Source organism: Suricata suricatta, chromosome 6, assembly GCF_006229205.1.
Source record: "Suricata suricatta isolate VVHF042 chromosome 6, meerkat_22Aug2017_6uvM2_HiC, whole genome shotgun sequence".
NCBI lineage: Eukaryota > Metazoa > Chordata > Mammalia > Carnivora > Herpestidae > Suricata > Suricata suricatta.
In genome coordinates, this window is record NC_043705.1 from 121031716 (window position 1) to 121048001 (window position 16286).

Below are 16286 nucleotides of genomic sequence, written 5' to 3' on the forward strand. Positions count from 1 at the left end.
TAAAATGCCAGGTTGTTATTGGTATAAGGAAAGATTCACCTCCATTGCTATGCTGTATCGTGAAGGGAGTTAAGGACTTTGTACAGTGCATATCAGTGAAAGCAATTTGATGGGAAAGATCAAATACAGTTCAAGAAAATACAGTTCAGCACAGAGCTTTCTGATGGCATAGCTTAGCCCAAGGATAATACCTATAATATCTACAACGAACGGATATTCTCTATATTACCTTTCTCTAAATTATTTCCCACAAGCATCATTTTTCTCAGCAAGACCTTTCTTAAAATTCAAACTACAGAAATATTGAAGTCATATTCTTTGGCAAGGGCTTATACATTACAAATGCCCAAGAGAAGTATTCCGTTTGCACTGCTATACAAATCTGGCTCTTTCCATGGAGGTGGTTATAAATTGCAGAATCATATTGAACCACGTCTATCTTTATCTGCAGTACCTTTTATTTTGAGTGAAGTGTCACCTTTCTTCCCTTTTCCTTCCTGAGGAGAGTCTTGCTTATCATGCAAGGGTTCTAAACAAAATTCAAGACATAAACATTATTGCTGATTTTCTTTAATATCCCGGGCTAGATTATTTGTAAATAATCAAGTGTTATTTCTCACAGATAAACAGTTGTATTTGTGAGGTCTTTACCGTGAGCTAAAATTAATCTGAAGACAGAATGGATTAAAACTTGAATGACAGCCTTTATATGCTATTCTATTTTGTCACACTGAGCAGTTCAGTCCTAAGTACAAGATCAACATTTGGTAGTGGATTTGATTGCAAACTCTTAACGCAACATGGCTGCAGTGTTAAAAGTTAGTTATAAGTCCATTTTAAGTGTATGGTTCTGTTTTGATTTATTTCAAGTAAATGATCCTTATAAACGAAGACAGCGAAATCTGTATTAAGAACAACACCAAAACCACTTAAGGGGCAAATAACCACCCTGTCTTGAGATGGTGCATCCTTGAACTTTTCTTGACCCCACACTTGATTGCTTTGTGACTTGTACATTTCCATTTTGTCATGTAAAGGATGATTTGGGCATATTTATCTTAGATTCCTTGGACTCTAGTTCAAATTTATATTGGAAGGGGGAAAATGGGAAACTGATGACCTCAAGGTCAATAAGGTGTTCCAAATAATAAATCAGTTCCTTGAAAAAGTTCTCTGCATCCACATTATTCACCAAACAAGTTCAATCATTATCTACCCTTTGCCCTGGGCTACAGTTTATTCTTCATTGGAAGGTTGGACATATGAGGCAATTTAAATGCCTATGATGAAGAGACCCTGTCTGACCTATTATTTATATTTAGAAGTGATAATTATAAGAATGTGTAAACGCATAGCATATATCACATTTATACTTCTTAGATCCATCAACCAAAATTTCATAGAAATAAGACATAGAAAAGGATTAACTCTGAAACCTTTTTAACCTCTATAAAGGGACTTTTAAAATCCACATAGCTGACCACTAAACTCAAAAAATAAGTAAACAAACAATAAATAAAATCCAAACATTTGAATTAGTTGCTTTTTTAGAAATAAGCATAATAATAACAACAACAACAACAACAACAACAATAAAGTCTAGATAAGTTCCTAATTCCTTTAATAACAGTACTTTGGGCACCCAACTATTTAACTAGTTCTAAACTAGCCCTAAACAAGGCAGCAGGAACAAGATGTTAAAAATAGAGATACTTGAATTTGTAAAGAACTCTGAATTTATAAAGCACTGTGGGCAAGTCTAATGCCTTCTGGGGACAGCATACACTCATTGAAAAAAAATGGTATCAAAATATATTCTGAAATCTCAAAAAATATTTCTCAATAGCAGCATGGATACAATACTATTGTATTCTGTCACATTGACAACTTTGGTTTTAGATTAAATTCTGAAGTTTGGTAGTAGATTTAGTAATAAACCCTTTTAATGGAATGTAACTGTGAACTCTTTCCAATTTAATCCCTAGCACATTGGAAGCAGATATAAAATGCATAACCATATACAATGTAGAAATATACAGGGAAAAAATGACTGTTGTACTCAGTGCCCTATGGCTCCTTCTTTACTCTATTTCTATCCTGCTTTTTAAAAAACAATAATTCCTTTTTCATCTCAACTTCTAAAGACTGCCGCTGGGTATTTAAGCTGGGCATGTTCAGAAGCCTCAGGCTTTCATTTCTGAAAATGCTCTCATTTGAAAAAACAAACTGTAAATTATTTATACACACATAAACAAACCTGCCAGAAACTTTCCCCCTAAAATTACTGAACTAAGCTTCCCTGAGCGGGAAGGGCAGAGGTCTGTTTTGCTGCCTCCAGCCCGTCAATGCCCTCAAACTCTGAGATCTCTCAGATAATGCATTGTTTGGAAGGCAGTAATTGGGCCTCTGGAGATTAACACTTGGATACGTGTTTAAAGATCAGGCATTAGGCCTGTCCTTGGCTAAAAAAAAAGAGACAGATACCAGCACTCTTTTAAGCAACAATAGCTTTATTTTTCCTCCAACGCACAGTACTCAAGAATACATTTTTAAAATCGCAAGCAAACTTTAGAAACTTAAAGACTGAACTGTGTTATAACGAGAGATTGGCTTCAGGGAATGGTTCAAATACCTAGATCCTCTAGATTGTGAGCAGACCGAGGGGGAGGGAGTGGTGGGGAGAGCCAAGGTCATGGGTTAAAGACTATATTAGAAAACCTTAGGTTTACTTGAGTCACTGTCATAACTGTCTTCCCTAGTTCCAAACAGCATTTTAAAGATTTCCATCTCTTCTCCAGAACTCTGTTGTTTTTTTTTTTAATTCCTAATGAGGCAGTGAGAAAATGGTGCATATTTAATTTATGACTTTGTGCTTTATTGTTCATATGATAAAAAAAATTTCTTTAGAATTTGTATATTTTGCCTTTAGTCAAGCCTCATTTTATTGGTACACAGTGGTCTTTAATAGGCCATAAAAATGTTACTCAAGTCTTCAAATTTATTTGCTTAATATAAATAAATGCAATTTAAAAAATTCACATCCAACTCAAATCTCCATGCAGCAGAAAGATCTGGAGTTAAGAAATGCAATCCTGACACACAGGATTGCGAACTCCTAGGTAGCCTTATTAATACATAGCCAGTTGCTTCCCAAAGCTCAAACCAGAAACAGGGGCCACATTTGTCTCCTACACACAGCACCAAACTGAAACTAACGTTCTATCAATATCAGGCGTTGCAACAGTTGAGCACTTCACCGTGGTCATTATATTTCATCTACCACTGAAGTTAGTAGACCTCAGCGGTTCAGGATCTAGAAAGAACTTAAGCCAAAACAAGCTCTTGATCTATATATATTATAAATTACAAGCATATAGGTTTTCTGAGATGCCAGATGCTTGTTTCTATCCTTATATTATCACATATAATCTCTCTAATGATTAAGTTACATATGAATTCTAGTCTCTGATGAACGCTGTGGATGTTTTTCCTTATTCTTGTGAATAACTGGCTACACTAATTTTCATTTTCTGGAGATGTTCTCACTCTACAAAAACGTGAGTCTACGACTCAGCGAACAGATGTCTGTCCTTTTGATCTGCTCTACGCTCCTTCTGGTTAGTCTCTGTGCCCTCCCTATTCTCATCTGTGGCCTTATTCGAATCAGCGGAACTGTGTGTGAGGACCTCGCGCTCCCGCCTGCACAGAAGGTACCTGGGCTTCGTGACCCCGTGACACCCGTGCTCTGAGCTACTAAGGGCTTTTCCACTTCCAGCTGAGTCACCACTTGGCTTCATACGATTGAAGTTGCTTCAAGTCTAAATCTAAGTAAATGCATTGGTCCTGTTATTTATAATTCTTATCTAACTGAAAATCAGAAACTGGCAAAGAGGATTATAAATTATTCCGTCAGTCACCTGATGCCGGTTTCCCTGCTGCAGTAGCAGTTTGTGAATGTTCATGCTGAGGATGGGTTTCCTTCTCTTTTTCGGGCTCAGGAGGAGGGGGAGGAGGGGGTGGAGGCTCAGCCAGGGGAACTTCTTCTTTTTTCTCAGCTTCCTTCTCTTCTAATTTCTTTTTAACTTCAAAAAGATGATAATAAACCTTTAGTAGAGACTCTAGACACCTGCTACTTTACTCGCACCAAGATAAGTCTAAATTAATATAAAATTGCCCTGGCTGATTTAAGGCTAAATTCACTTTTTAAGGCTCTCCTTTAAATCATCCAGTCTTTAAAACTAGGATTTGAAGCCTCATCTTCTTGTTAGAAGTCCTGTTCTCTTTGCCTTTTATGGTGATAGTGATGATGATGATGATGTGTGTGTGTGTGTGCGCGTGTGCACACCTGCATGTGTATAGAAGGCAGAAAGGCTCATTGAGGGGTGCCAAATGTAAAAGCAACAATCTAGATGTAGCTAATGCAGTGGAATAGGAAAAATAAATGATTATTTCAAAATTCCCAGTGGAAAACCAAGGTGAAGAATGCATGAAGAGGAGGTGAAGAGCAATGTGACAGAAGTCTTGTGGGTGCGGAGGAAGAAGGGGAAAGAAATATGCCTCACCGACCTCTGGGAGTAAATACACACAAAGCACTTAGAATAGTGCATAGCACTTAAGTCTTCTTAGCAATTCATTAATTCACGCAGCTACTATTTTATTGAACTTGAATTGTGCCTTGAAGAAAAGGAAGGGTTATCACAATAAAGTAACACTCCCACCACTACTGCTAATAATATTAGTAGTAGTAAAGTCAGTAGCAGGCACAGTTCTGGTTGCCAGAGATACATCAGTGAAACAAAAAGGAAAAATCACTGCCTTGGAGTCTTGCATTTTAGTGGCTGGAAGTAAACCATAAACCTGATGAATAATTTATATAAGGGGTTGGAAGGCGATATGTGGTGTGGAGAAAAGAAACAGAAGAGTAAACAGGATCAGGAGTGCTGTGGGGCAGTTTTTAAGTTTTAAATAGAGGGCCAAGCAGGGGTTCCTGGGTGGCTCAGTAGTTTGTCTGACCTCCGCGCAGGTCATGATGTCACAGTTCAGGGGTTCATGGGTTCAAGCTCTGAATCCTGCCTTCTGCTGTCAGCATGGAGCCTGCTTCAGAAATCCTCTGTCTCCCTCTCTCTCTCTCTCTCTCTGTCCCTCCCCTGCATGCTCTCTCTCTCAAAAATAAACAACATTTAAAAACAGGACTATTTTATATATAAACAGCTTTTTTTTCCTATTTAATAGTACACTATAGTCATTTTTCACCTCAGAATATATATAGAAGTACCACATCCTTTTATTTTTTATTTTCTTAAATTAATCAGGGCATTTAATTCAGAATATTGGGCTAGGGCCAATGTTTTGTGGTTTTAATGATAAAATAGTTGTTAAAGTGCTTAACCAATAGGAATGTAAGTCTTAAATAAGTAGCCATTGAGTTTGTTAATGTATTCAGTGATTAGAATGTAAAATTTTGAGGAAAACGTTGACGTGAGCCTGACAAAAACAAGCTGATTTCTAAGCTGTAGATGTCTGAAGCTCTACCTGAGAATTGGTGTTTTTGCCTCCCAACACAGACTCTAAGATTGTTTCGGGAGGTTTCCTCTGTCCTCCAGCCTAATTTCTATCAAATAACATGTTAAGCCTCTTAAATAATAAAGTATTTAATACCTTCAAGCCATATATTTTGAAATATGTGAAAGAGAAAGAGATTTGAAAATGCCACCATTTCAGGAAAGCTTTACTGTAATTTTGGTTCACTAAGTGAAAACCTAAAGATTTTCATGGCTTACACCTATGTACTATTTTGGTGTCAGTGAACTGGTACATGATGGTGGGTGGTGAGGTCGTAAATGTAGTGACAGGAGGACAGGAGATCGCCTGTTATCAAGGCAGCTTTAGAATCCTTGTGTCACTATTAACAGCAACCATTTTACTGACACCAAGAAACTGCAGTTGTCAATACAATTAGGAATGTCTGATAAACAAAAGGGAAAAATTTATTTCCAAAATCGTTTTGCACGGTAAAATTCTCCATTGAAGTCTGGCTTTGGCAGTGTATTGGCCTAAGATCCCTTTCAATAATACATTTCAATAATACTATGAAAAGTTACTGGGCAATTATTATTGGTTAAATGGAGGAAAGAGGTCAGGATGGTTGAATGTGATGAGATGTGTTACAGAAGAAGGCTTAAAATAAGTAGCTAATAATCAGTAAATTCACTGATTTTAATAATTTTAAATGAACTGCCCAGTATTTCCATCCTAAAAGGAGGGTTAAAGTCCCGAGGCTAACATTGAATATTTATCCTTCTGTATAACATCCTTAATTTTAACTTGGCTATTTGTTTTTCACAGGAAAACAAAGCTTTCAGTGAGATGACTTCTTTTATTAAATTAAACAAAGAGAGAAAAATGCCTTTTTTAGAAATGTCTGCAGCAGAGAGCTAAAATCCGATGATTTGCATACTGTATTGCCCAAGTAAAAGAGAGAGCTCGGTAATCACATTTTCATTTTCTCCTAAACTCATTAAAATCACACATTCTAGTTATATACATTCAAATTTATAAAGAAATGTAATTACCTTTATTCTCTTTTTTTATCACTTCAGTCATAAAAATTTCTTTTACGTTTCGGCATAAAGACTCTTTATCTACCTCAGCATTGATTTTTATCAAAATATTTTCTGGCTCCATAAACCATTGCTCCAATAAAGGCCAGTTGTCCAAGAAGCCTATAATTCTGCAAAATAAAAATACTGCATGAACATCACATACCAATTAAGATATGTGGGTAACATTATGTATGATTTACCTGACACGTATAATGAAAACAAATTAGCTACCAGTATTGTAAAAACTGAAAAAGCAACTCTAAGAAATTATTCACTTTGAAGAAATTATTTAATACCATCAAAGCATATATCTGCAAGTGTTTTGCAAGATGAACAAACATTTCTAACTTTTATTTTTAAAATTTCTGGGGCGCCTGGGTGGCTCAGTCAGTTAAGCCTCTGACTTCAGCTCAGGTCATGATCTCAGGTTGGTGGGTTCGAGCCCAGCATCGCCCTCTGTGCTGACAGCTCAGAGCCTGGAGCCTGCTTCGGATTCTGTGTCTCCCTCTCTCTCTGACCCTCCCCCGCTTACACCCTGTCTTTCTCTTTCTCTCAAAAATAAACAAACATTAAAAGTTATTTTAAATTTATTTTTAACTTGATAAATGAGTGATGTCTTGCAATACAAGTAGTATGTGACACTGAATGTCACATAATCTCAACTGAGCCAATCAAAACTCTCTCTCTCTCTGTGGGATTGTGGGTGATTGTCTCCCATACTCAGATGCTCAGTCTCAGGCCATGGTGTTTGGCAGAAATCAGTGATTTTTCAGAAAGTTGGAAGGTGCCCACAACTGGCACTAGTGTATTTTTTGTCACTTCAAAGCACATATGGACAGTCCTTCACTTTTCCACACAAGAGTAAGCTTAGGAATGCTTTGCTTCATTCTAGGTCAAGCTGCCTGCAGATCAGACCTTTTTCCTCTGCTGCCTTATTGCCAGTTACAGTAAATACAGGGTATGACAGGAATGTATTAATACTGTACTATAGTCAACATCGTGAGGGCGTATACAATGGCCCCCAAGCAGAAAAAGGTTGAAAAGAAAAGCGGTAAGAAGGGGATGACTATGATGGAAGTTAAGAAGAAAATCACTGAGCAGTACAAATGAGGTATATAAGTAGCTGAAATTATAAGATTTTGTAAGAAGTCTGTTTGCATCTTGTCTGCAGAGGAGGAGGGGAAAATGAGATTAGAAAGATGTGTAAAAGGTGGCAAACTGCAAAATTTTGTAGAAAAGCACCACCTGAATAAGGTTGTAACAGTGTGAGCGATGATTTGTTTAATAACAATGCAATGTCACATTTCCATGAAATCCTCAAAAGGAGGCAAAAGCAAGTGTCATTGGGTAGGTTCCTTGTTAAAGTTGGACAAAAAGAAAAAGATTCCATAGAATAGACATTCTATGCCAACAGGTAGCTATGATTTTGTTAGTGAAAGCTGTCCTATACAATAACCCTCTTGTCTCCCTCCCACCTCCCTCCCACGAATGTCTTGAAAGGTATGTGCAGGTTAATTGATTTTTCTTTATATTTTGTATTTTATTGTTTTATATTATATTACATTACAGTATTGTAATATTTTTATATGAATATTTTTGGGTTGTGGAACAAATGATTAGAGTTTACATTATTTCTTATGGGGAAATTTGCTTTGGTATACAAGTGCTTTGGATTACAAGCATGTTCCAGAAGAATTATGCCCACAAACCAGGGTTTTATTATATGTGTGAAAGTAAAAGATTTGAAAATGCCACCATTTTAGGAAATTTCTAGTGTAATTTTGGTCCACTAAGGAAAATCTAAAGAATGATCACCTGCATTCATCATAGAGTTAACTCTGAGCACAGTTCTCTTGGTAGCTACAGACTGAGGTCATCTATTTTTCTCTTAGAGAAGAAATTGAAGAAATCTTTGAGTAAGTATAGATAGCTTAGACTTACTTGTTTGACTCACAAACAATCTTGGAAGGGCTTTTGAAACTTTGTCTTCCTTGAGAATAGATAAGCTTTAAGGTAGCAAATCAGCTAATTAATGTAGAAAATTACTTTTCTCTAGTTCACATCATATTTTTAGACTTCTCTGGGTTTCATAAAATTGTCTAAGTTATCTTTTCCAGTGAACACATAACACACAATCAAGAGAATGGGTGCTTTTGTTTTTGTTTTTTGTACAACAGCATTTTAGCAAAATGGAAATAGTTTTAAACTATACTTTGCGGTCTGATGCCTAGGTCTTTCAAATATCATGGTCTTCAACTGGCATTTGCTTAATGAGGGCTAAATTAGGATTCCATATAATGAAAGTGTAAAGTGTGGCCTGATTTGATTCTTCTCTTCCTAGTCTATGATGACTTATGCTCTGAATATGAAATCTAGCACATGAATATTTCACTTAACATCAAAGCTATTTAGTTGTATTTTACTGGTAAAAGGCTGAATGCTGGAAAATTCATTTTTTTCTAGATCTAATAATTCCAAAGTGGCTGGTTATCAGTCCATTCAAAGGGCAAGAAATAAGAAGTAGAGCATTGAGTTTTATTATTTATTTTTTCAAAGTTTATTTATTTAGAAAGAGAGAGGGCGTGTGTGCATGTGCACTCTGTGCATGCGTTGGGCGGGAGGAGAGAGAGAGAGAGAGAGAGAGAGAGAATCTCAAGCAGGCTTTGTGCTGTCAGTACAGAGCCTGATGTGGGGCTCCATCTCACAAACTGTGAGATTATGACCTGAGCCAAAACCAAAAGTTGATGGCTTAAATGAGTGAGCCCAGGACATTGAGTTTTAAACTAACCTGTGCTGAATCTGGTCTCTTAAATTCTGGTCTTTGTCCATATCCTGTTTTTTAACAGATCCCTGTTGAGCGATGTCTTCATGAGATGCTTCACTTGAAAATGCTTCAGCTAGGATATAAACATTAGTTAATTAGACAATTTGCTAAAGCAAAGTTGCAGTAGCACTACTAAAATGTGCTGATGCAAGAAAGCCAAGTAGATATGATCCTGCCTTGGTCCAATATTAATAAAAATGTTTAATAACATTAAAAGAAAGATATAGCTTGGGGATCAAAATTCATATTTTTCTTCAAAATTGAGGGAAACAAAATGATATAACATTAAAGAGGAGCTGCAGTTTCAAGGTAGAGGATCTCAGGATTGACTCTAAAGAGGTGAGGATGTAAAGTAATGGGCCATCATAAATAATAAACTAGGAAACACTTAGAAAATCAACACTATCGTGTAAATATTAAGAATGAAATAGCAGGTGGCCATAAAGTCAAATATGTGTAAATATTGTTGCTATTATGTTATAATCCAATAAAGTAAATTACCTTTCTTTCTAGATTTTATGATCCTTCCTTGGAGAACAGATATAAAGGGACTATGTGTGACCAAAAACAAACACAATAACATCCTCAACATCTCTGATTGAGTCTTATTCAGGGTTAATGGTACAAGTCCAGAAAATTCATGAACTTAGAATAAATGGACAATCAGAAAGAGAAAAGAGAGCCTTGAATTAGACTAACAGTAATTTAATCAATGCAAGAGAACACAGAAGACTGAGCTAATACTGGTCAGGAAAATGGAGGATGCTCACAGGATATAGTAACTAATTTTTCTCCATCTGCATAGGATAGAAAAAGATGAAGTGATTTAGAATACAGAATGTTTTAGGTTATTTATAAAACCAAAAGATTACTGACACTAGTCATGAGTAACATAAGGAGACTGTGGGGACTCTTCTCAAAAGGTGTTTCATGCACTGTGTCATGGTCACTATCTCATATTTGTCAAGGACTTCAGCACATCGATCAGCATTCCTCTCCCCAGATTCCACCCTGGCACTGGTCCCTTCCCCTTCTCTCCACTTCTGGCACTCTCTTTCCAAGACCATGTCCACAAGCTGGACTTTGTGATCACCTTGAATGTCTCCATCTTTGCAATAATAATGACCTACACTCAAACCATTTGTCTTTCTAGCCGTCCCATATAATGGATGAATCTCTCCAACTTTCATTCAGTCCCTAAATTTCTACACCCTTACCCCAAAATTTATCAGCACTATCTTGACTTCATTTTATTTTCTAGCAAAGCTGAGTTGCATGGTTGAACACTTCAGCTCCTCTCACTCATCTAACAATTTCAATTTCAATTCAATTTGTGTCTTCTGCTACACCAGCCTTAGATGATATTTATCTCTCTTTCCAAGTCTACGTTTGCAGTGGTAGGCATCAATGAAGAAAAATACACAATTTCTTAACTTGTAATCTCATTAATTCCTTGCCTCAAAAATAAGCTGATAGGATAGACGGATGGATAGATAGATAGATAGATAGACAGACAGATAGACAGATAGACAGACAGACAGATATCTGAGATAAGTTTCTTAAGAGCTATCTTCACTCAGGCACTCTACCTCCTCACCCCCATTCATGCCTCGGTCCACCGCAAACTGTCCTTTCCAGTTCCCTAATCCATTGAAACAACTCTCATTTCACCAAATCTTAGATAAATATTTACTGGTGGTGCCATTTTAGCTCCCTTCACTCTAGACCAGTGCTATCCATTAGAACTTTCTGAGATGATGGAAACATTCTACACCAGCGCTGTATGATACGGTCGCCACTAGTCACATGTGTACATAAAATGCAGCCAGTGTGACTGAAGAACTAAATGTTTAATTTGTTAATTTTAATTAGTTTAAATAGCATGTATGGGTAGTCGCTGCCATGTTGGACACACAACTCTATATTGCAACCCCTTGGTTCCTTAGCTACAAACGCGACTTAATTCTTTTATTTTTATTTATTTTTTAATGTTTTATTATTTATTTTTGAGAGACAGAGGCAGTGCATGAGTGGGGGAGGGACAGAGAGAGAGGGAGACACAGAATCTGAAGCAGGCTCCAGGCTCTGAGCTGTCAGCACAGAGCCCAACGCGGGGCTCCAACTCATGAACTGTGAGATCATGACCCGAGCTGAAGCCGGACACTTAAGCACTGAGCCACCCAGATGTCCCAGGGCTCTTTCAAAATTAAATGGCTGTAGCAGCCCTACCTTGCCCTCAGTGCTCTTCTTCCTTCATGTTGGAGCTCAGAAAATGGCATGACCGTCCTTCCACTGGTTCCAAGAAGAACCCCAGTGTTATCCTTGACTCCTCCTTTTCCCTAACTTTTAAAACCAGACTGGATTGTGGTTCTCACAACTACACAGTCCTGGCATCTCCGGAAATGCTTCCCTTTTCCTGGTCTGCTTCCACTACTTAGTTCTTTAAAGGGCGGATCCATTTCTTCTTTATTACTGTATGTCCAGTGTCTAGCATAATATCTGGTACTCTGCAAGCATGCTATAAATAATAACTGAATATGTGAATGAACAAAATATTGTAGAAGGGTAGAATTTTATCTGTCTAAACAGTTTAATTGAGGTCTTGACTAACTAATGAGGATATTTCAAAGACGATTTGAACCTTATAGTCTAAGAAAGAAAATCTTTTCCTTTTTTTTAGAAAAAAATCTTAAGATATGAAGGAATAACACTTTTTCTTAAAATAATTTAATATGAAAGCTGCAGATTTATTTTCAAAGTTGTAGACATATTTAGCATACTCAATTCCAACCAAAATAAGTAAGAATTATAAAGTTAATTATTTCATACTAGTTTTAATGGTTTAGTTGGCCTAAATCCAACAATTGGCTCAGTTCACTTCAAACCAAGAAATATGCAATGTTAGAAATGTATGGTAAAAAGAAAAATCACACTGTGTTTTAATACTAATTTCTGAGGGTAGGTAAATATGACTATTTATGTGTATGTGTGCATAAAACTTGACAAAGGAGAAGTTCTCCCATGGTAGGGGATAAAGGGTAATTTTGAGCCTAATTATAAGTCAAGGGTCAAGATAAATACATTAAACAATTTATTAATTTTTTTAAAGTTTATTTTTATTTATTTTGAGAGTGCCTATAGACACACACAAGTAGGGTAGGGGCAGAAGATTGGGACAGAGAGAATCCCAAGTGTGGAGCCTGACACGGGGCTTGATCCCATGAACTGTGAGATCATGACCTAAGTAAAGATCAACAATCTGATGCTCAACTGACTGAGCCGCCCAGACACCCCAAGGAATTAAACAATTTAGATGATAACATCAGTTTTGACAAATTTGCCAGAATCACTAGTCATATGATTTTGATAGGGAATTGAAAGAACTCAAACTGGATTGAGTTGGACTTCTTGAAAAATTGCCAATTGATTTCCTTCTGTTTCTGAAACATACAACAATATGCTTCCTATGGAGCCCTAAGAGGGTAGGCAGACCTTCTGTGGTTCTGGTAGAATTATATTCAGCTTTCAGGGACCTTCTCCCCCACAGGTCTGTATGTGTACTTTATAACAACTCGACATACCCACTTTCAAGTCAGATTGATCTTGAGTTCAGGGTCCTGTTCTGCCACCAGTGGGCTATGGGTTGGCAGTGCTGTGAGCCAATCTCAGCTATGTCCTGAACAGGAGCGGGAGTTGGCTGGACAAGGAGAGTCATCACTACAGTCATCATTGCTCCTACTCCCTTTTATGGATAGAAGCAAGTTCTCTCTTTTAATATTTGGTAGATAGCATCTAGTTTAAACTACTGGTATCAACAGCTAAAGTAGTATCTAATGGTTTTGTCATTTTATTTAAGTAAATGGTAAAAGAAGACCTCAAAATTACACAAACTCAAAATAAGGATGAGTATGACCTTGGGCAAGTCAAGTGCTCATGCTTTATATTCCCATCTATAAATGAAAGCCATGAAATAGACAACCCCTTACGTCTCTCCCAGCTCTGAATGTCATTGGATTAGTAATAATAGCAGTAATAAAAGAATCATAGGTATTGCCATTTGTTAAAGGATACTTTTTTTGTATAAAGGTAAAACCCAAGATTCTCAAAGAAAGGTAAAATGGGATTATTTAACTTTTCAATTAATGAGGGAACCAGGAGGATGTTGAACCCTTTCAAATGAGAATTGGAATAATAGGCTATCTACAATCAGGAATGCTAAAATACATGTTAATAGATGGAAACTGGTTTCTATATATAAAGCAATCTAATACTTGTAATCTCTTCAAAAGCTTAGAAATTAATTATATATTGATTAAAATTCCTTTGCATGTCTATGGACAAAAATCACTTGAATTGCGATTAGTTTCCTACAATTTATAGAGTTATGGAAGATCTGAGTCAAAGTCAATGAAAGGCACAGATTCCCATAGATGCAGATAGTCCAAAGGGATCCAAAAGACTATACTCAGCTTTCTACTGAAAGGATATCCAATAATGTGTTGTTCATCTTTCATAATTCCTTATGTATTTGCTATATGATTATTAACATGTGCCAGACACAATCCTAAGTGTTTTACATGGATTTCATTTAATACTTGTGATATTGTGAAATAATAAGAAAAACATGTTTGGTCTTTTTCTCTGGCTCCTGACAAAGAGCTTGGAAAACACCTGTAATTTCCTGAGTGGTAGGTGTGAGGAGCGGTTTTCTTATTCATAATAAGCCCCTTTCAACATTACCCGAGTTAATGCTAATGAGAGGACTTCTGGAAGATGGAGTCTGGTTGCCAGAGGAACCAACCATGTGACTAGTAGGCTGGAACTTTTAGCCTTGACCCTAGACTTCTAGGAAGGGGAGTGCGGTTGAGAGCTGAGTTAGTCACCAATGACCGACGATTTGATCAACCATGCTTATTAGAACTGCCAAAAACTCTAAAGTAAGGGGTTAGAGAGCTTCTGGGATGGTGAACACCTCCACCAGCCAGGGGAGTAGTGTAACCCCAACTCCACAGAGACCCGAGCCCCCGAGCCTGAGACTCTTCCAGACCTTGCACTATATTCCTCCTCATCTGGCTGTTCATTTGTATCCTTTACAATATACCTTATAATAAACCAGTAATAATAAGTGTTCTATGAGTTCTATGAGTCATTATAGCAAATTCAAACCTGAGGAAGGGTCATAGAAATTCCAAATTTATAGCCACATCAGACAGAAGTGTGGGTAACCAGGGGATTTACTACTTGAAATTAGAATCTGAAGTTGGGGGCAGTCTTAGGAGGCTGAGCCCTTAACCTGTGGAGTCTTCCCTAAGTACCAGTAATTAGTGCCAGAACTAAATTAAATTATAGAACAATTTGGTGTCTCCCAAGAATTGGAGAATTGGGTAGTATAGGAAACCCGCACATTTGGCGTCAGTAGTGTGGTGAGTAAAGAAACAGTTTTCCTTTAATATCTGTAAAAATACAATGAGGCACTTTATGATAGAAATTGTGAAACTCAGGTTTAGAATAATGAAGTAACTTTCCCATGGTCAAATAGCTCATAAGTTGGCAAGCCAAAGTTCAAGAAGATGTGCTTTCCCCATAAGTATTTAATCTGTGGAATAAAGGAATATTTTTATTCCGATGATATAAAGTACTTCAATAAACCATGACTATTGGGAAGACTATTCAACCCTGGCATGTGAGGACTTTGGCCAACTGATATCCGCTCCTCTGACTGACTTCACACACAACCTCGGGGAAGGATGTTATCAGATCCTTGTTTTGCAGAACACATGTGATTTATGACCTTCATCAAAGTGACCCACCAATATGTACTAATCAGCCGCATGCAAGTCTCAAAAAGGGCATCCCTGTGCCAGGTGAGCTGCCAAATTGAGGGAATTGTTCTGTGAGATGCTCGTAGTCAGCACAGAATTCTCTGCTAGTTCTCTGTAGTACTGAATACCAACAGTTAAAGTAGGAGGCAAATGTGCTCTGCTAGATAATCCTTCGGAAAATCTAAAGTGGATTTCTTATTACAACTCCTAATTGTAAATGGGAATATTCACTGGTTCAGTCAAAGAAGAAATAAATAAAGAACTTTGAGTTATACAAAAGAATATCAAAACAAAGGGAAACAGTGTCCAGCTTACCCATTGTGTCATTCATGCGGTCCAGTGAGGAATTGTCTGAAATATCTAATAACATGACAAAATCAAAGGCGGAAGGGGGAAGAGGTACTTCGTTGGAGACTGTGGTATCAATAACCAATGTGGATATTTGTGCTTTCTTTTCCTCCATTTCTATAACCTCTCTGTTGCAGCCCGTGAGAGCTTCCTCCAGAAGTTTTGCTTGGTTTAATGTCATTGGAAAACCATCCAAGACCCATCCTTGATCCACAGGTATCTTACTAAATTGAAAATGGACAAACTGTTAACATTTTGATAGACACAAGAACTTGAGAAGTAACAATACAATGAGTCTTGCCTTTACCTTTCCTTCAACTCCACTATAACCTCCTTTGGCACAAATTTTATTACCTTACAGCTAACACGAGGCTTATAAATGCACCACAATCACTCCTTTGCTTAAAATCTTTTTGTAGGTCCCTGCTGCCCTCCAGATATAGTTCAGAGGCCATAATGTGTATTTAAAACTGGGGGCACCTAGGTGGCTTAGTTGGTTAAGCGTCCGACTTTTGCTCAGGCCATGATCTCACAGTCTGTGAATTTAAGCCCCACATCGGGCTCTGTGCTGTCAGTGCAGGGCCCGCTCTGGATCCTCTGCCCCTCTCTCTCCTCCCATACCCAACTCATTTTCTCTCTCTCTCTCTCTCCCCCTCCATCTCTCTCTCTCAAAATAAACTTTAAATAAAC

General features: G+C 37.3%; 1 protein-coding gene across 1 annotated transcript in view; it reads right to left on the reverse strand.

Moving 5' to 3' along the window:
• The window catches only part of SPEF2 (sperm flagellar 2), a 172681-nt gene that overhangs the window by 83598 nt on the left and 72797 nt on the right, over window positions 1-16286 (reverse strand). Inside the window, exons 16-20 of the mRNA XM_029941009.1 lie at window positions 15564-15820; window positions 9391-9499; window positions 6573-6730; window positions 3918-4082; window positions 455-529 (exon numbers count right to left, since the gene is read on the reverse strand). Coding sequence (XP_029796869.1) covers window positions 455-529; window positions 3918-4082; window positions 6573-6730; window positions 9391-9499; window positions 15564-15820 — 764 coding nt within the window. The remainder of the gene's footprint in view (window positions 1-454; window positions 530-3917; window positions 4083-6572; window positions 6731-9390; window positions 9500-15563; window positions 15821-16286) is intronic.